Source organism: Symsagittifera roscoffensis, unplaced genomic scaffold (assembly GCF_963678635.1).
Source record: "Symsagittifera roscoffensis unplaced genomic scaffold, txSymRosc1.1 SCAFFOLD_661, whole genome shotgun sequence".
NCBI lineage: Eukaryota > Metazoa > Xenacoelomorpha > Acoela > Convolutidae > Symsagittifera > Symsagittifera roscoffensis.
This window is the reverse complement of record NW_026971190.1, coordinates 1-23,168: the sequence shown is the minus strand read 5'-3', so window position 1 is coordinate 23,168 and position 23,168 is coordinate 1. Positions and strand designations below refer to the sequence as shown.

The window sequence follows — 23,168 nt, the reverse complement described above, 5'->3', positions numbered from 1 at the left end:
ATCGATCAAAGCTTTTTCTTTCAATCTCATGAAGTTTGTTCAATAGTTTGTTGGTAAATTAGGTAGCAGATGTTTTTGAACATCTGATACTTTGAGTCAGGCTTGAATGATATAAATGCATCAGTTACATTTATAAATCAAAATAGAGTTTACACAACCAAGAGATTTAACTATAAACTTAAATACATCAAAATTATTTGTTTCTCAAAAGTTTTCAGGTCAGTTTAATATTATCATTCCTTTGAGCATTCTTTTCTCGAAGTTTCCTTTTCGTCCTGTAGTATGTGAAGTGGGTGTCCATATGCGTAATAAGGGAGGACTGGTTCATACAAAAGGGTGTATTTTTTGTTTTTATATAAGTCAAATTTGTTGAGAAAGGCAAAATTAATAGCTATACTACATAGCTATATAAAACGAAAGAATAAATGTTTTAATGAACGATAAATTTTTACAATTTTCCTTCCAACCGGGCTGTAAGTTGGTGATTTTTTGTTTTCAAATTGTGGATTTGCTTTTTCAGCTCCCGGATTTGATGCGTTTCGTGTATATGACTGCGCTGAATTTGCTCAGTATAGTCATCTAACTGGGGGGTTTGTAATTTTGCTGTCAGATATTTTGCTGGGACATAGATTTTTGATACTCAAGAAGGGAATTAGTTATGGAGTACATTTTTTTAAAGGGTGATAGGCTTCTAATTTAAAACGATTGATTAATGGATTCAAAGCATAATTGAGATCCATATCGAAGCCGGGATTACTGTTAGAATGAATGTATCATTCCCTTTCTAACTGAATATGTAATTTAGTATTTAATTCAGTGGGGTGTAAGGGCTGTCGCCTAATGGTCATTGGATATTGAGAAGTTGATACCGGCGTATTTGCCGTTAGTATCTTACATGGTCTTACTATCTGGGTCCGTTTTGAATTTTGGAATTCGAGGGAACCAGGGGTATTTTAAAATCAGGGGGTGAAACTTTTAGGGGTGGTGGCTTTGATGCTGTAGTTATTGGGACGGCTGAATTGATTTGAAGTAGTGGCTCAACGAAGGATCGCGTTGAGGTCGGCTTTGCAGTGGGGGTTGTAGTAGTAGAAACAGGAGTGAGAGAAGATCCTCAAAATCTCTCAAGTCGTCATCAAGTGTTGCGTCCATAGTTGAATCAGTTGGTATATCCTAGAACAGTAGAATTTTTTTATTAGACTGGGTTTGTTGGGTGATCCAAGTTTTGAGTTCTTCTCTCAAAACTTGTTAATTGGATGTGAGGATACATGCGATCCTTGTTTATTTTATCAATTTCCTCTAAAAGAGGGGCTTGTATTTTTTGATCATATTCTCGTTCTATTTTTCAGTTTGCTCATCTTGAGTGAAAATTGAGGTCATTATGGAAGTGAAAAGTATATTGTATGAGGCGGCAAGCAATACTTTGCCAAAGTGTAGTGAGCGGCCGGTAATTTTGTGAATATGCATAGCCTTTATTATGAATACTAGGCAATCTAGTTTGAATTTCACAAATAGAAAAGAGGCGAAGACTATTCCGCATTTTTCTAAATAGTATTGTACTTTCCCGAATATACGGGTGTATTTGTTTTTTCCAAAAGTTTGGAGAGATGAGATAGTCCAAATATATTGTTTGGGAAGAGCCTAGTGGGCTATATGAGTCCGTGAAAAGAAATTTTTTAGCATTTAGAAAGGACCTGGATACTTTTTGCAGTATTCCTTTCATCTCTGAATTATCGGAAATCATATTCCAGAATTTTTGCATTTGAGCATAAGATTAAAGCGCCTTGGCTAGAGGCTAAAGAATGCTTAATCTGTTGAACTATCTCTTTTGGTTTAAAGAGATATGGTCTTGTAACCCTTGTAATTTGAGGGGTTAATTCAATCCAGGACTTATCATCATCAACATCTAGTTGAAAGAGATTTGAATGTTTGTCGGAGCAGTCTTGTAGATCTGCCGACTGAAAAGTTTGTCGCGTAATTGGATCGACAAATCGAATATTTTCCTTATACATAATGGGAATGCGATTATAGCATTCATCCATTAATTGCAAAGGTGAATAAAATTTCGGACAATGGTAGAGCCAGGCAACATTGCCATTGGTCTCTAAGAACATAGAGCGGTTCTGAGTTAAAATAAAGCCAGCCAAGCGTGGGCTTTCAAGTGAAAGCATTAAAGTATTTAATTTTGATGAGCGTTCTAGCTCACATTGATTTTGCAGAAGGGCTAACTCGGCCGTTCTGAGCATGTAGAAGCTATTAAAAAGAATATAGTCCAATTTGGTTCCTATATGAGCTTCGTAGTCAATTTGACTAGTTGAGAATTTGAGTGGCGGCAAATCATCACTTGTTGTGAGAAAAGTAGAATTTGGTTGGCCGGCCTTGTGAATAGTTCCCGTTTCTGGGGTTGGTTTAACTTGGATTCCAGTATCCATATTGAAACCGTCAGTGTATGCAATAAAAAGTGAATCATATGAAGTGGGATACACTATTCTGGGATGACCACAAAGAGATTGCGGTTTATTCATCACCTGTAGCATGAATTTTTGAGAATCCTTTGTTTGGGTAGAATGAATAGACAGGGCTAGAATTGCCTTTAATTATATAGTATGATTCTTCGTTTTGAATCATTTTAGCCGGAAATCTGTTTAAAAATGCAATTTTTGGGTTCTTCCCAAGTATAAGCAAAAGCGTCTAAGGATGTTGTTTCACATCCATTTGTAGACACTGGACAGGGCAAAGGAATGTTTTGCCAATTATTGACTGTTCCATCCTTGAGGTTAACAGTTAGAGTTACATTTTGCATGTAAGTTTCAAAAGTGTCCAGTTTAATCCAAGAACGGCCATCACATTCATTATGATATTTGCCGTCAACTTTGCCAGCATGGGCATTAGTTACTGTTTTAACATTATATTTGAAAGGAATATTTCCAATACTAGCATAGCCTAGGTTAAGATAGCCTCTGTCGGCGGCCGATTATCATTGATCGGCAGATAAATGGAGATCAGTAGTGATCATATTTTGTCGAGCGTCGATACCACTCGAATCAAAAGAATCGCAGAACCAACGCATTGATTGGTGTTTGATTCGCCACATTGTTGCATTTACTTTTGCGCGATAATGTCTCTAATAAAGAGTAACATAAGCATGGGTTACTTTAATATTTTCTGGTTGGACTTTGCAAGGTGATACTTTATTTAGAGAGAACATTTTGTTAGAAGTCATTAGTTGACAATCATAATGAGCAACCCGAAGATTGTTTGCAGTATTTGCATACAATTGTTCTTTCGGATCAAATAGATACTTTTTGCAGTATTCCTTTCATCTCTGAATTATCGGAAATCATATTCCAGAATTTTTGCATTTGAGCATAAGATTAAAGCGCCTTGGCTAGAGGCTAAAGAATGCTTAATCTGTTGAACTATCTCTTTTGGTTTAAAGAGATATGGTCTTGTAATCCTTGTAATTTGAGGGGTTAATTCAATCCAGGACTTATCATCATCAACATCTAGTTGAAAGAGATTTGAATGTTTGTCGGAGCAGTCTTGTAGATCTGCCGACTGAAAAGTTTGTCGCGTAATTGGATCGACAAATCGAATATTTTCCTTATACATAATGGGAATGCGATTATAGCATTCATCCATTAATTGCAAAGGTGAATAAAATTTCGGACAATGGTAGAGCCAGGCAACATTGCCATTGGTCTCTAAGAACATAGAGCGGTTCTGAGTTAAAATATAGCCAGCCAAGCGTGGGCTTTCAAGTGAAAGCATTAAAGTATTTAATTTTGATGAGCGTTCTAGCTCACATTGATTTTGCAGAAGGGCTAACTCGGCCGTTCTGAGCATGTAGAAGCTATTAAAAAGAATATAGTCCAATTTGGTTCCTATATGAGCTTCGTAGTCAATTTGACTAGTTGAGAATTTGAGTGGCGGCAAATCATCACTTGTTGTGAGAAAAGTAGAATTTGGTTGGCCGGCATTGTGAATAGTTCCCGTTTCTGGGGTTGGTTTAACTTGGATTCCAGTATCCATATTGAAACCGTCAGTGTATGCAATAAAAAGTGAATCATATGAAGTGGGATACACTCTTCTGGGAAGACCACAAAGAGATTGCGGTTTATTCATCACCTGTAGCATGAATTTTTGAGAATCCTTTGTTTGGGTAGAATGAATAGACAGGGCTAGAATTGCCTTTAATTATATAGTATGATTCTTCGTTTTGAATCATTTTAGCCGGAAATCTGTTTAAAATGCAATTTTTGGGTTCTTCCCAAGTATAAGCAAAAGCGTCTAAGGATGTTGTTTCACATCCATTTGTAGACACTGGACAGGGCAAAGGAATGTTTTGCCAATTATTGACTGTTCCATCCTTGAGGTTAACAGTTAGAGTTAAATTTTGCATGTAAGTTTCAAAAGTGTCCAGTTTAATCCAAGAACGGCCATCACATTCATTATGATGTTTGCCGTCAACTTTGCCAGCATGGGCATTAGTTACTGTTTTAACATTATATTTGAAAGGAATATTTCCAATACTAGCATAGCCTAGGTTAAGATAGCCTCTGTCGGCGGCCGATTATCATTGATCGGCAGATAAATGGGGATCAGTAGTGATCATATTTTGTCGAGCGTTGATACCACTAGAATCAAAAGAATCGCAGAACCAACGCATTGATTGGTGTTTGATTCGCCACATTGTTGCATTTACTTTTGCGCGATAATGTCTCTGATAAAGAGTAACATAAGCATGGGTTACTTTAATATTTTCTGGTTGGACTTTGCAAGGTGATACTTTATTTAGAGAGAACATTTTGTTAGAAGTCATTAGTTGACAATCATAATGATCAACCCGAAGATTGTTTGCAGTATTTGCATACAATTGTTCTTTCGGATCAAATGCTGAGGTTTGATTCGAAAGTATAATTAGAGTTAAAAGACCAACCAAATAAATTTTTTGCAAATTTATTTTTTGGTGGCGAATGATAGCAAAATAATTTTTAAAAGTACTCACTTTAAGCATTTCCTCGAGAGTGGTTAGAACAGGATCTTGGTCCATTAGTTCACCTTCCTCTAGTTCACTATTTGGACTTGTCATTTTGTGGATGTTTTGATGGGAAATCTGAGTTTGATTTTTTATTTTTGTTGAGAAAATAAGCAGATTTATTTTTTTTGGAGAGAGAGGTTTAGAATGCAAGATGTGGAATTGAGCAAGAATGGAAATAACTGTATATCAGTTAGTTTTTAAAGGCTGTTTTTGCTTTTTTTGCAAATCTAAGCTCTGATTGGCCGTTGTTGTGCGGCGTCTCTCGTTTTAATTCGAATTTCCTTCGGCATTCGTTTTGTAATATTGTGGTTTTTTCCACTTGTTTAATGTCGTGGTTTTCCACTTAGTTTTGATTTGTTGAGATCTAGCAGTGAAATGATTTTTATTCGTTTATGCTGATGTTAGTTTTTAACAACTGCATTCCCCTTCCCTATTGGAGGAGGAAAAAAAAGATTGAAAAAACATCTCTTCATAAAGAGGACGAAAAGCAACATCATTTATTTGCTTTCTGTTTAAACTTCATCTGTCATTACATTATTTAAAAAAATTTTTTGCTTCCTCAAAAAATGAATTATATTGAGCCTGAAGACAATCTGGTGGATTTCCCGGAGAAATTTTTGAATTTACGGGATGAGTTAAACTTCAAACACGAAGCCTTGCTGGAGGACAAGGAAGTTGAGAGGAGGGTGGCAATTTACGATGGGCTAGTAGAGAAAGGGGTTAATTTGACACCGATGGAGTTAATGATTTTTATGGACCGGAGTTTTATTTGGAAATATCCGGTACTAAATGCCGGTGAATTATTTGAGTTGGGCTCAATTCAGAGCGAGTTCATTGCCAAGAAACTGTGGAGTCCATGGGTGGGAGACGATGTGGTCTCAAGAGAAACAATGGACTTTTTGTCCTTATTCTTTGGAGAGGATGTAAGTTTCTTTTACAATGCACCCAAGAATAAAAAATAAATTTTTTTTTATTTAAGTGACTTGGCAACATAGAACTAGTATATAAATTAGTTTTAGTTTCAAGAAGAATTCTTCAGAAGACCAGCAACAGAAGAAGATTTTCGGAAAAAGATAGAGCTGGACATCATATTAGAAGAAATCTATCAAGCTTGGTGGCGGCCTTATTCAGCACTGCAGTTTGCAGTGAGGAGCCTGAGTAGGGTCGCTGAAAATTCTCTGGAAAAGATGGCGGCTGTTAAACTGATCAAATCCTACACGGATATAAAGTCTAACCTTTATAAAAGTTATTTTTAAATCTATTTGTGAATATGTTTACTTTTGGTGTTTTTGTGGTTTTATTACAAACAAAATATTTATAAAAGTGAAAAAGAAAAGGCCAATAAAAAAGAAAGTTAAAAAAAATTATTGAGTTTGGCCGAATAAATACTTAGTGTTTATTATTTCTTTTTAAATTTGCCAATTATACTAGATGGAATTGTAGTTCCATAAAAGTTTGTAGGACGATTTGTCCGTTTAGGTCTTTTAGATTCGGAAAGTGATCCAGGTGCGAATCGAGTGTTCTCATAGAAGCTTTCCTGAGAGCTATGAGGGATATTTTTTCCATCAGTAAAGCTTTCTGATGATTCAGATAAACGAGGGAAATCAGGAGGACGGGGAGTATTATATTGTGTTGTTATATTTTGGTGGCGGCGGCCAAAGTCATTTGCGAGACTAGTATTAGGACTTATACTGCGGCTAGGTAGGCGGCGGTGGCCATAACTACTAGATTGACTAGTCGAAGGATTAGGGGTTTTATCAACAGGATAGGGAGTTGAACTTCGAATAGGTCTAAGATTCTGGTCAATCGCAGTTGCATCGAACAAAGTTCTTAGATGCATGGTTTCTCTGCCTGAATCTAATGATTGTTCTTGTACAATGGTTTTATTTTGATCCTCATTTGTAGGGTTATGATCAGTCATTTGCTGATAACCATTGTTGACTACTGGCCAAAACTGGTATTGTAGATTTTCAACCTGTTTAGCTTTATTGAAAGAGTCGATTCGATGATTTGTTATATGATCATAAAAATCACTTGAAAATAAATCACTAGAGTACTCTTGTAGTGGTTTGGGCATTTGTTGTTCTTTAGGAAAGTATTCAACAATATGATTGCGGTGGACAATCTTTTTTTCGTTAGTGAAATCATTTTGAATTCCGTATGTTACTTCCGTGATTTTTTCAATAACGGTGTAAGGTCCAGATCTCAAATTCAAAAGTTTTTGAGATTTCAATAGTGGTTTGGATCTATTTTCTAGTAACACTTTTTGTGCCTTCTTTTATATGCCGTCCTAATTTAAATTGATTTCGGAACATGTGGGCCTTATTAGTGATGCGGCGGCAATGGGTATAGGTGTTACTATAAATCAACTTGAAATCATTTTCCCTTTTTAGTATTTCGGCGGAAATTTGATTTTTTGGGAATCTATCTATGGTCTCATTGTTTGACTTATGCTCGGTATGAGCATGATTTTCGAGACCAGCGCAAAATTCAGAGTTACATCTTTTGTTTTGGTCACGGTAGAGGCCTAATTTAAGGCTAAGGGGAACCTGAGGTTTTATGCCAAAGACAATCTCACATGGAGTGTAACCTGTACTTGAATTAATGGTGGTGTTATGTGCAAAAGCAAACTTATTTGTAAATTCAGACCAGTTTGAGACTGAGGTACTCAAGAAATGTCGAAAGTACTGGGTTAAATGTTTATTCTGGACTTCAACTTTTCCGTTAGTCCAAGGCGAGTAAGTAGTTCTTGGCCTCAGGGTTATTCCCAATTCAGAGGACCAATGAGCAAAGTCATTACTCATGAATGCACTTCCATTATCATGAATAATTTGTTGTGGAATACCAAATGTTGTGATGTATTTCTCTAAGAGCTTAATGGTTTCCTTAGAGTCTGCATGGATAGACTTGAAGATATCTAGAGAAGGCATCTATCACAACTAAGCAAAAATTTTGCCGTGACTTGATGGTCTGAGTGGAGCTTTATGATCAATGTGGATCGTTTTCATTGGGATTGTTTCTAATTGTCCCCATTGTTGTAATGGAGCTTCTTTCAGGTCTTTTCGTTTAGGTTTATTTTTCTGACATTCTAGGCAATCATGAAGAAGCATGTTGACCCATTTATAGAGTCCGGGCCAATAGAAATATCTTTTGATTATTTCCAAAGTTTTTGTTTCGCCGTGATGACCGCTAAGAGGATGCTTATGAGCTAACTCAAAGCAGTTTAGCACTAGGGAGATGGGTAAGCAAATTTTTGGACTCTTAGTATAGTCATCATTATATTCATTATTACATAGAAGATTATGTTGGTCTTCAATGAATAATAATTCAAACTGCCTGATACAAGCTTGTAATCCTTTTTCTTCGCGGTAAGGATTTTTTTGTTTCTTTCTGGCTTTTCGTTTTGCTTTATGCAATTTTTGATGTCTATGATTACAGTATCATTACACTGCTCTTGCATAATTGTTTCAACGTCTAAATTTGCTTCTTTAGCAAAGTCGGTCATTTTTGTTATCAGTTCAAGAGAATCTGATTTATTCTCTTCAGATTGGAGATTTAGGATTTCAATTAACTTCAAAGATCTTGTTTTGGCGGCAAATTCATTTTTTGCTTTAACCAGATCGTTGAGAAGGTTGTTCTCGACATTGCCTTCATATAATTCAAACCATTCTGAATTTTCCAAAGGATCATCAAGCGCAGATACTTCATCTGGAATTTCTTCATAAATGTTTTCATTGTTTATATCTGGTATAGATAGTCGTTTGATTTGGTTAATTTGTTTGCCAAATCGGAAGAAATCTTTTATATTTTGAATTGCACTACAAGATTCCTCAAAATATTCTGGAGCATCTTCAATGCTGAAGTCTCCTCTGTCACTGATATTGATTAATTTCTTTTTCCCGCCTTGCACTTGCGCAATGACTGGATAGCAATCGTTTTGAAATATGTTATTATCGTCTCCATGGAGTACTGAATAACATATTTGTTCTCCGTTGTCTAGGATGAACTTTATATCATTCGGAATAGTTTTGTGTTCAAGTTGATATTTTTTGATATCAGCGATGGGTACATTTCGGCTCAATAAGTCAGGAAAGGCTCGGTTTGAACCTGGGGTATAGATTATTTTTAAATTGTTGAACTTTGTCAATACGACTTGGTATTTGAAAAATCTATGCGAAAGTTGTCCTTTTCTGGACCATAAGAAGAGAATAGGTCTGTGATCACAATATAGGTATGGAGGAAATGGTGAACCTATAATGTAGAATTCATAGGTTTGCAAAGCAGATATTATTCCACATAGTTCACGATGTTGAGTAGACATTTTCTGCTCGGCCTTATCAAAGACTCTAGAATTGGCAGAAACAATTCTTTTCCCTTCAGGAAGGTCTTGGATGAGTATACACCCGGTTCCTACATTTGAGGAGTCGGCATGAATGTGGAATGGGTAGTTTACATTAGATATGGCATTTGAAATACCATGACAGAATTTGTCTTTCAGTTTTTGAAAAACTTCTTCATGGCATGGTAGCCATTGAAACTTGTCGTTACTGTTTGCCAGTTCATAGAGACACTTTGCGTCTACGTGAAAATTGATGATATATGTGCTGTAGAATCCCATGACCCCTAATACTCCTAGAACTTCTGTTTTTGATTCAGGGGATTTCAATTTTTTTATGTCATCGATTCGTGAAGCGATTGGAGAAAGACCATCTTTAGAGACAACATGGCCTAGAAATTTAACTTTTCTTAGGAAGAAAAAAGTTTTGTCAGGGGCAGCTTTGAAGATGGCCTTCCGTAAAAGAGAATGATATTCTCGAATTGTGTCAAACATTTCATTTTTATTTTGACTCTGTAACAGAGTGTCGTCTATGTAAGTAATTGCTTTTCTTTCTTTCATGAGGGGTCCGAAGGCATATCTCATTAATTTACTGAAGAAATTTGGAAGTGGTTTCAAGCCATAGAAACCAACTTGGTAGGTATATTGTCTATCACCTACGATAAAGCTTGTTGATTTCTGGGCCTCATCTGTTAAAGGTACTTGATGGTAGGCGCAAGAGAGATCAATACTTGTGAAGTACGATCCGTTTATTCTGGTCATGAGAACTTGTAGTGGTTCTAATGGCCAACTACAATTGCTAGTATCTGTGATTGAGTTTAGATACCTAGCATCCAAGACCAACTTAACGTAGTCTTTTTTTGGAAGAATGATGACTGGATTTACGAACCATGAGTTCATATCATCTTTTTCATTTAGTTCTCTGACTATGCCTGCTTGGATTAATTCATCCATTAACTTGTCCAATTGATCTCTTAGATGGACTGGGATTTTACTAGGTCGTTGTTTTTTGAACGTTGCGTCCTTTTTGAGTGGTATATGAAATTTATGTTTTGTTTTTCCAATATCATATTTGTGATGAGAATAAACATCTTGATCCTCTATCAGCATTTGAATTAGATCTGCAAATTCATCATCCGATATATCACTTTGTGTGAAATCGAAGTCAGATAAGAATTTAATAGTAGTTTCGATTTTTTCCAAAGTACTACTATTGTCCTTATCAATTGAGGAGTATTGGGTAAACGTTTCGTTGACTAGAAAGGCAATTTTCCGATCATTATGTTCTTTGTTTTGGTACTTTTTAAATTGTTCTTTCAAGGGAGGCCTGCAAAGGTTCTTTGCATCATTAGAAAAGTCGGTTGCTATTTCGTTTTCATTTTTGCATACTTTGACTATATCTGAACCAATTTGTTCAAATATTTCTGATACATTTTCTGTATCAAACACTTCAAGGGCAGGCATGTCCTTGATTTCTTGTCCTGAAACATAGACAAATATAGTAATTCCAGAATGTTGGAATACATCGACAATGATTTTGGAAACTTCTTCCCAATTCATTTTATCTAAGCCACAAGCAATTTTAGGCATTGAGATAGATCGAATGTTATTTGCTATAGCATAATCTTTCATTTTGGACAAGGTATTGAATATAGCGTCGTAAGTGGGTTTCTGAAAGTACCTCTGTTTGGTAATCAGGTTATATATGATTTGTCCAGATTTTGGATCAGTGAAGATGAGAATATCGTTAATGTTAGCATGTATTGAGTTACAAAAGTGTCGTAGCTCAGGATACCTTTTGCTAATTGATTCAGCAAACCCTTTTTCATTGCTCTATCTGCAGAGATTGTATGGGCAATGGGCATATTCGATTCGAATATGGACCTTTTTTTGAAGTCTACATATTGTAGACAGGGGCCGGATAATTGAGTATTGCTTTCCTGTGTTGTATTGACAACAGTGTTCAGCATGAAACAGCTATCGAATTCCGAACTTTCGTTTAAAATTCTCGTTGTGAAATCATCAAAATCGTGGATAGCAAATATTTTATCCTCGTATCCTTGAATATCAGTTACTGCATAGCCTAGTACACACTTGTTTATTGTGACAGGATGATCTTTCTGATTCTCAATTAGGATAGGTAGGCTCTGCTCAATTTGAGTACAAACTGTATTTATGAAAACCAATTCGGTTTTGGTTGTAATTTTATGAGGCAGGAATGTAGTCCCTTTTTCGAAGTATGAATTTGGTTCAGCCAAGTGTTTGTATAAGTATGTAGAGCGTGCTGGATGGTTCTTTCAAGTTAATTGAGACAATTTTTGAAACATTAGGATATTCTTTATCGTTGTTCATCAAATCGTAGGATATTACACCTTCTTTTGATTTTAGCTCAACTGCGGGGATATCAAAGTAGAGAGCTTTCAAGAAGAGATGACAAAAGTCTACTCCTGATAGATTAGCAGTTTTTTCTTCAGTTATCCACACATTGTGGTTAGATGGATACTTTCCATCATTGTCGAAACAAGATTGAATAGATGTATGGCCAAACATACGTATATCAGATCCATTATAAGTCTTTGCTTTAATTTTGGATCGGTAAATTGTCATTTTTTGACCTAATTTTTCCAATTCCTGATACGTTGGGTAGTTTATGATACTACAAGTCGATCCTGGGTCAATCATGAATTCAATTTCGAGTCCACTATTATTATTTTTGTCTCCGGTGGCAAAATGATATATCCTTGATTTAGGATTACTATCATCGCTCGGTTTCGGAGACTTTAATAGTTTAAAGGAAAGAAATCAGTGATCGCATCACAGTAATTGACTTCTTCCTCAACCCAGTGGATAGTTTCAGACTGTATTTGATTCGATCTAAAATTTGGTGATTGAGATCGCGTTGAGTCTCGACTGTTATTGTTATTATAGCTTCCAGTGCTATATGGTCGACCTCTAGGGTTACTCTTGAATTGCCTATTTTCTTGGTCGTAGAACTGTTTAGCAACTTGTTCATTTTCTCTGAATTTGTTTTCTCTGAGATACCTATCATCATAGGTTTGGGGCCTTTTGAAAGACGATTGTGCATTAGCCTTTTGGAAATTGTTTCCGTTGTAGTTATAATTATGGCGAATGCCATAGTTATTTTGGCTAGGGCTTGAATTGCTAGTAGTTCTGTTTTGGTTATCCCAAAACCGGTTGCTTGGGTTAGGGTCATTCTGGTTAGGGAAGTTATTCGGTCTTCGATTTCGTTTATAATCAGTTTCAAATGAAACTCTTCGTTCATTTTTTTGTTGTGAGCTCTTCGCAACTTATTGACTTCGTCCTGAACTTGCTTTTTTGAACATCTAGATATAGAATGTCCATCCATTCTGCAATATTCGCAAAATCGTGTACTGTTAGGTCTTCCCTTGATATCAGGGCGACGTCGTTGAAATGAATTCTGATCATTGATTGCACTAACTTCTTGATTCTTGATCAATTTGGTTAGTTCTTTAATTTGTGTTTCTAATGAAGTCATTTTATCCGTTGTTGACTTATTAGCAGGATCAGTAGCAACAATGAATGTTAGATCCTTAGTGATTACATGATTTGTGAATTGATCCCAATTCGAGTTTGGATGCTCTATCATGTATTCATGAGCTTTTTTTTTAAGGGCTAGAGGTCTTAGTCACTTAATTGAGAAACCAATATACTTTTGACTTCTTTGTCTGGTTTGTATAGTTCTCTCAGCATTTTGAGCATCTTCATCAGCATGAATGGTTACATCAATACTTTTGGGCCAGCCTCTATCTACAGAAGATTTGATTCTGTGGAAGTAATTTTTTATTAATTCGCCATCTTGGCGAGCTGCATTTTCAGCATCAATTCTAAGTTTGAATTGATCTCGTCCGTCAGTGAATCTGTTAAGGAAGAGATCTTTGAGTTGTGCCCATGTGGTAGCATTGGTTACATTATCATTGAACCATTCAAGAGATTTATCAGTTAACAATGATCCGAATAGCGATCGTTGTCTGCTATCATAGCTGCGTCGTGCGTCGCCATCATTAGGTCTTTGACCTAATGAGAAAAGAATTTTGTTTTCAACTGAATTCCAAAAAGCTGTAGCATTTTGGTTCGGATCGTTTCCCGAAAATGTCATTAAAGACAAGTTGGGATGGGATATTGGGGTATCAGCCATATTATATTTAGCTTAAAATTAAAAAAAGAAAGATAGAAAAGTTTATAAATTTGCTTAGAAAACTTAAATTTCCGCTTTAGAAATTTATTACTTTTCTTTATTTGTAAGAGAAATTTCAACAATTCTCCAGTTTGAGAATTTGATTCTTTGCTTTTTTATCTCTTTTTGAGACTTTTAGCAATTTTTGCGAGTTTTTAGAAGGTGAGCCTCACTGGTCGCACCAATTTATTACGCTAGCAAAACTATATACGTCGGACAAAACGCTTGCTAGGAATAAAGGGTCCTTTCTACTTTCTATCTTAGAAAGTAAATCTAAAATTCACTGAGAAATATTTTATTAGAAAAGAAGTTAGTATGAATTTACAGCAAGTTGCCTTTTGACTCAATATCTATTTTAACGGTGAGATTAGAGATATTTTTACTGAGAGTAGATATTATTTTAGAGATTGGTTGGGGTGGTTGAAGAGAGTGGTGTTGGTGTTAGAAGAGATTGGGTACGAATTCCCGTAGTTTTGAGCTTCTATTTATACTCAGATGGGAAATCGTACCACTTTTCGTATCAAATGAGAAGTTACTTCTTAACTTCGTATTCTCTATTCGTACTTTCGTATTTTACGAGAAGAATGTTTCGTATGCTCGTATTTTACGAGAGGAATCATTATTATTCGCATTGAACGAGAATAGTCGTTTCAATTCTCAATGCTTAAAACGTTATAGGAATTATTCCAATAGCATTTCCGTTCCTTTTGCAAGGGAATAAAAACATATTTATTTTGTGGTGGCGGCGGCGTCACACTTTGTGAGCTCAATAAAATAATTCATGTTTCTGTTTCTATTTGAAATCAGAACAATTTATAAAACAGTCCTTTACAACACATCCAATACAAAAAAATCCAAAATTATGAAATGAGAAAAAAGTTCCGATAGAAAACAGTCCGGTTTAAGGTCGCCGGTGGGCTGTGCACATACAAAACCAAAATTGTCTTGAATAAAACCACCCGCGGTGAGGTTCCATGGATAATAATCGTTTATAGTTAGTTTTTGTGGTCAAAAATGTTGGCATTATAATCGATTATACTTACACTTTGAGACCACGCAATTGATTATGATCCATTATTTTTACAGATAAAAAAATTGATTATAATCCTTTTAAAATCCATAATAATGGATTATAATGAAATATAATCTCTTGAATCTCGATTTCTAAACCTACTTACCTTTTGCAAAACCATACTTGTTGCACCTAGCCTCACCAGCCAACCCCCACCTACCCACCCCCACCTACGCCAACCCCACCTACGCCAACCCCACCTACGTCACCCCCGCCTGCCCTCACCCCCCCATCTAAAGCCTCACCTCTCCTACCCTATTACCCTCCCATCTATCCCCCCCCCCCCCCCAAATTAGCACCAACCACCAGCACCCCCCCCCCCCCCCACCTAGCCGCCGCCCACCTTGACCCAACCTACCCTCACCCCACCCCCCACCTAACCCTCCCCCCAACTTAGCTCCCCCCACCTAGTCCCCCCACCCACCTACCTAACCCCCCGCCCCCCCTACTTAGACCCCCCACCTAGCCCCCGCCCACTTACCCTAACCCCACCTACCCCCACCCCTCATTAGCCCCACGCCCCACCTGCCTGCCCCCCCACATAGCCCCCCGTAGGTTTTTTTCACTTATTTTTACGGTAAATGTAAGAAACGGGCAAGTGTGGAGGAGAAGAATTAGTGTGAAATATTCAAGTATTCAAATTGAAAATAGAAGTTTAAAACGATACCATTTTTGCCGTAGCCGAATGTAAAACACAACTTAGCAATTGAATATTTGAGTATTTTATTTTGAATATTTTTTTCAAGGTTTTGGAAAATCCGGGCTCCTACTCATAAAAATCTATTATAATCCCTTATAATTTGTTATAATCCATTAGAATCAATTATGATCGATTATAATTGGGTTAAATCAATTTCTATTTTATTTGTTTTATAATATTTTAAAAATCCATTATAAAAGATTATTTTAGATTTTTATGGAGACAGACCATGAAAATCCCATTATAATCGATTGTTATTTATGGAACCTCATTTCGGGCAAAGCTAACTGCAAGCCATCAAGAAAATTTGGGCATCATCCTAGTTTCATTGCTTTCTTTTCAATTCAGAGAAAATCAGAAAACAAAAGTAAAAAAAAATAGAATTTTCAAAACTTTAATCAAAACTTTCAAACTATTACTACAAGCAAATTGCAGAAAATCTAAACCTCAAAAATTTTTGAAATCAATCCATTTACAGGGAAAGCAGATTTTAGCCATAGACGAAAAAACGATACCGTTCAAAAAAATCTTTTTTTTAATTTTTAACAGAAAACACTGTTGAATCAATTTGAATAACAGTTTTAGTTGCTAAAAGACTACCATTATTAATGCTGAGGATCAGAAAAAGACCCTTCTAAAGACTTTCCATTTTTTAGGTCGATCAAATTGATTTGGCGAGCTCTAAAAAATCAGAACAAAGAACCTATATTGACCAAATCTGCTAAATAGCTCCAAAAGGGGGGACCCTTGGGTGGTCATAAGGCTGACCCCCTGAAAACAAGCGTCACCACCCCCACCCTTAAATGCGCTACTACTGAAGTTGACTACCAAATTCAGTTATCCTGTAAACAGGATTCTTTAACGGGAAAAAGTCAACTACTGGTTCTAACTTAAGCAACATTATTTTACAGCAAAATGTGTTGGCTAAAGGGACAAATACAGTCGTTCCACCGTTAGAAAATGTCAGGGTCAGGGACTGTATATAAAACTATCATAAATCATATCTTCATCTTAGGTAGTTTTGTCTAAATGTCTAAAATCTTGATTGCTAGATGTCTTGAGTTCTGTTGTGAATGTAATATCAAAGTGCAAACCAGCAAAACACTTGTCCTTTTTGTTTTCTAGTACTGAAAATCGGGAACTGTTACGTAGCACCGAGATCGAGAGACTTCGAGAAGAAATTGCGTATTTGAATAAAATCTTAGCCCAGAAACCACAACCGGCGGAAATGTCAAATCACGACGACAGAGCATCTTCTGTCAATGAAGATGAACAAAGCACGAAGGAATCCCATAAAGAAGAGTTAAAGGTAATTTGAAAAAAAATCAGCTAATTCTGATAAAATTCCACTTTTTGAACACAAAACGTGAAAAAGGATGTTCTACAATTTCCTGCGGTCCAGCCTGTTAAGCTGAAGATCTAGTATGTCTCTCTGATCTTCGCGGGATTCCTAAAAATCATAATATCATGAAATATTTACCGACTGTTCGTTTGTCATTTTTTTGACTGTTCATTTATGATTTCTGTTGAGCCCAGAATTATTAAACCTCCTCCCGGGAGAATCTATAATATTTAGGTTACTAGCAGGAAGAACCATAATACAGTGACCAAAAATAAACCCGCCCTCTTTTTCTAAGACATGCTTAAATTTATCCACCGAGACGGGTTTTATTTTTCTGGCTAAACCGTCCTCATATTGATGAACATCTGTATGATAAGATTAAGCTTATAGATTGAAGTTGTTTTGTCGAGGAAATGATAAATGAACAGTCGGTAAATGGTTAATGGTATTGGAGTTTTTAGAAATCCCGTGAGGATCTGAGAAAATTACTAAATCTTCAGCGTTCAAGGTTGACTGTGGTTAATCGCCCTGCTGAGTATTTTTTGTTCATTCATATATCGCACCCATCTTGTACACAACCTCTCGTCTTAAAACTTTCAAAGTTAGGTTATCGTGGATAATTAAACTATTTGAGCAAGAGACAGAAAAAACATTAACTCACTAAATGAGATAGAAGGTAACATTACGTAAAACAAAACACAGAGGTAAAGCTGAGCTTCGCACCACTTGTGATACAACAAGTATGGCATAAAAAAAAACATGACGCTGAAGAAGAAGCGAAGATGTCTTCGAGCGAAGGTAAAATTGAAAAATCAACTAGAAAACAGAAGTTTGAAGGTTTTTCACGATTAAGTTTACTACATTTGAAGAGTCGTTGAATATAGCTCAGACTCTTATGTAGGTCCTGATGATTTTTTTTTCGTTTTTCAGGAAAAGTCTTAAAATTTATTCAGGCTCAAATTTACTTTTATTTTTTTGCGGTTTAATTTTTGGTTTCTTTTAGAATTCAATTTATTTCTTTTGTTGAAAGGCAGGTAAACTCAACTATCGAACAGCGAAAGTGTAAAAATTATTCAAAAACCTGATCGACTTCTAATTTGATTAAAAACGAGAATGGAATTCAATTATCAGATTTCCCAGCGAAACAAAAGTTGTACCTAATGAACCAGCTTTCTCTGATATGGTGCTTTTTATCAAAAAAGTGTCAATAAAAAAATGTTTTAGACAATCAAAGAGCTATAAGGCCATCTATCGTTTTTTTTATTCTAAAGTTGAGATTTTTTCAAAATCAAAGTTGAGATTTTTTTGTTTTTTTTTTGCGGGAATTTGAGCGTTCAAAAAAGTAGAGCCAGACTCTAATTGATGTTATAATAAAAGCTGGAATTTGTGGGAAAGAAAATATTAGGTAGAAAATTGACAATGTTTAACCGACGGCCATTAAGATAAAAATCATCTGAAGTCTACTGCCCACATAGAGTCCACGAGTGGTTTATATGTGAAGGCAAGGTTGTATACCCCAATCAGAAACTAAACTGAACCGTAGAGCTTAAGTCGAAAACTATAAAGCAGACAACTTCGATACAAGACAGTCATCATTTTCGTATTTTGTATCAGTTGTTCTAGAAAAAAAAATCATTTTTCAAATAACCTACCAAGAAGACAACCGAACTTAAAATTCGCGTCGAAACGAAAATTACATAGCACTGAAAAGCCGTCGTTGCTGATTGCTAAAATATTACTCGCAGTGCGTAATGATTTCGTGCTCAAAAACTGACAAACAATTAATGTTCGAAAAAATTGTTTTTCAAAGCAACAAAATTTGCGCGAAATAACTTTCACTCAAATATTTGCACTAACGCATTCGGAAAATTAACAGTTCATTCTTCAAAAATATTCCGTGCAAAAAACCTAAGCCGGTATTGTAAAGAGACACGATGAGCTACAAAGCTTCGTGGGTTAGATTTTATTACATGGAACCGAAGTGGAGCTTTGCACCATTTGCGATATAACACAAACATTAAAAAATATAAGTCGGAAAAAGAAAAATGTTGAAAAAACTAGTTAAACCCAAATCTTTGTGTGTCTCGATGAATGATATCAAGGGGTCTAGCTAAAGTTGGAGGAGGTACCTGTTTGATTTTTGAAATTGTTATACTGATGCGTGGTGAAATGTTTATTTTCAGAAGTTGACCTGACACAAAATCTTAACGAAATTATTTGAGAGACAGGAATTTTCCCATGAAATGCAATTTTTCTGAATAAAACTAAGAAGTCATCACTACTGCAGAAATATTTTTTGCTCTTGGTTCTTTGGGTTGAATCCTTCATCTTTGATAGTGTTTCTTTTAACAAAAGTCAATATCGTGCAAAATAAGACAACTCTACTTTAAATTTGCATCGAAACAAAACCTAAATTGTGGTAACAGGCCGACAATGCTACTTGTTAAAATAACAATTATATGCGTAAATATTACGTGCCCAATAATTGACAACGCAAAAACATTCAAAAAAAAGTTATACAATGCAACAAAATTTCTGCATAGTTTTAACTAAAAAGCTAGCTACATTTTCAAAAAAGCTCCGTGCAAGATATGTTAAAACTCAAGAAGTAAGAAGACTCGATAGCCCGAAAGGCAAAAAAAACATGTTTCAAGCTTTTTAACCTCTATGCCATTTGAATAAAAAAACTAGCAGAACCCCAAACTTTTGTGTGTCTCGATTAATGATAACAAGGGTCCAGCTAAAGCTAGAGGTTTCTGTTTGATACTTGAATTCGTCATACTGATGCGGGATGAAATAGTTAGTTTCATTAAGTGGAATTGGCCCGAAATCTTAGTTGTTTCTCTATTAAAATAAATGAAAACGGAAGTTTTCGAGAAATTGAAATTTCCCATGACTTAAAGTTTTTTTCTAATAAGAATTAAGGATTCACCATTTCTGCAGAAAATGTTCTAGCAATTGTTTTCTCCTGTTGAAGTCTTCTTTGTTGGCAGTGTACTTTTTAGGAAAAGCCGAACATTTTCTAAAACACTATCAAAAAATCGAAAACTTAGTTTTCCAAACTTGAATTTCAAAAGGTAGACTGTGGCTGCTCAAAACGTAGATTGCGGCTGCGATTCCCAAAACCAGTTCTTGGGTTGAACACTTAAGCTAAGAATTAACAGTTAACTTTTTGAGAAAAGTCGAAAAGTTTTCAAAAAACGGTCAAAGTTGAAACTTTTGACTTCTTTCAGGGCCATAATTTTTTTCCAATCAAATTGAACTCAGCCAATTATACAGGTAGGCTTCCAATTACCTGTTATTGTAAATAAAACCGTGATATTCGATTTGGTTGGATTATTTTTCAGATGCGTAAAAAAGTTTCCGATATACGGTCAGCAAATCAAAAATTTGATTATTCCGAGTTTTTTGCATAAAAAAGTTTAAGGGTAGCATCTTTTTTTGCAGAGATTTACACAAACTGTTTTTTTTTTCAATTGAACTAACAAACGCAGATTTGACGGGGTCGTTTCTGAGAATGTGTAATTTTCCGAGGGCAATATATTTTTTGTAAAAATTTTTGGGGAGTGACTGATAATGCAGGGGAGATTTCATCATCCGTTATCATCATTGAACTCTCAAACTTGCTTTGGGGCAGGGGGTTGTCTCGATAACAGTCTAAGAGTTCCGAGTGCAGTGCGTAAAGCACAAGGAGATTGTGTGATTATGCATTCAGACAGGTGAGCAGGCGGTCTTTCTAGTGGTACCCTTTTTTTTTAAAAATCGGTAAAGTAGTTTTTGAGAGCAACTTAAGTTTTTGAATTGAAAAAACCAAAGGATCAGAACTAACGAAGCCGAAAAAGAAGCTGTTACTTTTTGAGCAGACACCAGTTGAGCCCACAAAAATATAATTTTAAAACAAAACTTTAAAATACTTCAAGTACTTTGATGAAAAACACTTGCAACTACCATGTTAATTGCTTAAAGCTTAAGAAAAACCCGTGATGTGGTACCTAAGCCGAAAAAAAACGAGCAGACAAACGAAATTCCGGCCATTCAAATTATACGGAAAAAATTTTAATGAAAAAAAAACAGGCCTTACCGGGACTCAAATTCCAGACGCAACCGCTTCTCTTCTAAACCAATTGGAAAGGAAACTGGAGGTTTATTAAGATTCAAAATGAAGCAAGTTCAATTTCTTGTAAGAAAAGTTGTTAACCGAAAAAAATCTACGAACAAAAAAGCCGAAAACTGATTTTTTTTAATTTCAAAAAATTTCACAAATTTTCTTATTTAATTTTTCTAATTATAATAAGGAGGGTTTAAGAAAGTGATTTAAGTTTTTCAAAAGTTTCTCGTTGGAGTCCAATCGTTAAGAAAACAACAAACATTAACAACAGAAAAAAATTTGGAAAAAAGGCGACAGAATTGAAGTCGGCCGACCTCAGTGATAAAATCTACCAAACATTTGTGGAAAGACTTGCTGTAATTAATAATAAAGAGAGTGTCTGTAGAAAGTGAAGCACGAGCTGGAAGAGTCGAAAAGAGCCAAAGAGATGCTGGAGGAGCACCAGAGACGGATCCAGAGTGAGATCAAACAGGCCAATGAGCACCTGCAGCAGGAACTGAAGTCCATCACTTCCTCTAGCTCACGCATGAAACAGGCACTCAAAGCGTAAGCAAATAGAAATTTGCAAAAAGTTCGGAGAGAGAAATGTCATTCCCAAGAACATTTGGCAATGTTTGCATGATGACAGTCAGATCAACTTGAAACTTAAAATCTACCTAATAAGTGAACATTTGCTCAACAGCTGCTAAAATAGGTCAGCTGGTTGTTTTGATTAATTTTGTCTCCCGAAAATATTTGCCATTTTATTATAAACTTTATTTTAATAGTATTCACATTTTCCACTTCAAAAAAATAGTCTTACAACCATTGTTTAGAATTTGATATGCATGGGATTTCTAGATTTATAGTCAAGTTTTTGTTGTATTTAGCATGATTTTATGGTGGATGAAACGCAAATAAACGAACTCAATGTTTTGGACTATGAAGCTTCTTCATAATTTTGTTAAACTGTTTTAACAGCAAAGAGCGTGACTTGGATTCGACCAAGAGTGAGCTGAAAGATAAAGACCACCAGAATCGCATCCTCAGCAAACGAATAGCCGAACTAGAAGTAAGATCATTGCTATATGAACTATTCATGGAAAATGTTTATGGCAAGTAACTTGTCAAAATATGCGAATTGGTTGCTAAACTACTTAAATCAATCGAAGGCATTTTGGGCAGTTTTTTAAAGTAAGTTATAAGTAGATGCGACTTTTTTCAATTTCGAGTTTGAATATAGGCCAAAAACCTGGTAGTCTAGGCTGGGCTTAATGAGATTGACGTGGCTTAGATGGAGCGGTTTTTAATTTCTTTTGTACGTTTGAATCGGTAGCGGATTTAGGGGGGTGGCGGACGCCCCGCCCCCTCACGGATTCGACCCTCTGCCGACCCAAAGGGTTCCCCCGTTGTACTATTTTGAGATATCCATTTTTGCCTGATTGACCTTAAAATTTTTCCAAAGGCGCCTTTGGCGTCAATCTATACTACTTATGAGGGGGGAGCGCGCGCCGAAAAAACGCGATTTTTTGGACATTTCTCAAAAAGTGCCTGAAAACGCCTTAAAAAAATGCCCTTAAAGTGCCTAAAAACGCGGCGCAGAAAATTTCGTCTGATGAGGGTCTTTATAGTTGTTTGAGAGAGCTCAGAAAATCAATTTGGTTGACCTAAAAAAGGTCGACCATATTTTCAAAACTTTTTTGAAAATCCGCCCCCCCCCTCGAGAAATTCCTAGATGCGCGCCTGGTTTGAATTGCACTTAAGTGTGCCCTGTTCCGGCAGTAAACACTCATTCAGATTGCTAACTGGGCAAAACAAACAAATTTGTTTTGTTTGCTATATAAAAAGGGATAGCTTAACAAGCAGGAATATCGGTAAAATACTTAAAATATGCGATGAACATTGGCCTGAACGCTGTCCAAAACGTTATTTGTTTGTTGTCTCGTCGCTTTCAAAATTTAAAGGTCTTTTCTCTCCAAAAAATCTAAAACCGAACGTTATATAAAGAGGATAGCTTAACAAGACGTGCTCACAAATTCTACAAAGCTTTTGCTAAGAGGAATAGCGGCAAATACTTAAAATATGCAATGAACATTGACCTAAACGCTGTCCAAAACGTTATTTGTTTGTTGTCTCGTCGCCTTCAAAAATATTTTTCTAAAAGTGTTTTTGTTTCAGACTTATCTCTACGATTTTATGGAATTGTCGAAAAACGAGAAAGTTGTCTCGACGCCTCGAAAAGTAATTCCCAAAGAAACGAAGAAACCCAAAACTATTCTTCAGTTTGGTCCAGAAATCCCTGACCCCCCTCAGAGTACAGAATCAGCTGCCATTATTCCCCCATCAAACGGGACTTATATAAGTCCACTTCGCAAAC

The 23,168-nt window shown here is 35.9% G+C and overlaps 1 protein-coding gene across 1 annotated transcript; it reads left to right on the top strand.

Annotated features, from left to right (window-relative positions):
- Positions 1-5,604: 5,604 nt before the first annotated feature.
- LOC134856245 (centrosomal protein of 128 kDa-like) lies at positions 5,605-23,162 on the top strand (the record flags this gene model as incomplete). Its single annotated transcript, XM_063872588.1, has 6 exons — positions 5,605-5,961; positions 6,058-6,266; positions 16,488-16,671; positions 21,198-21,358; positions 21,773-21,863; positions 22,970-23,162. Coding segments are annotated over exons 1-6 (1,195 nt in total), but the record flags the coding sequence as incomplete, so codon positions are not given.
- Between the last annotated feature and the right edge of the window lie 6 nt (positions 23,163-23,168).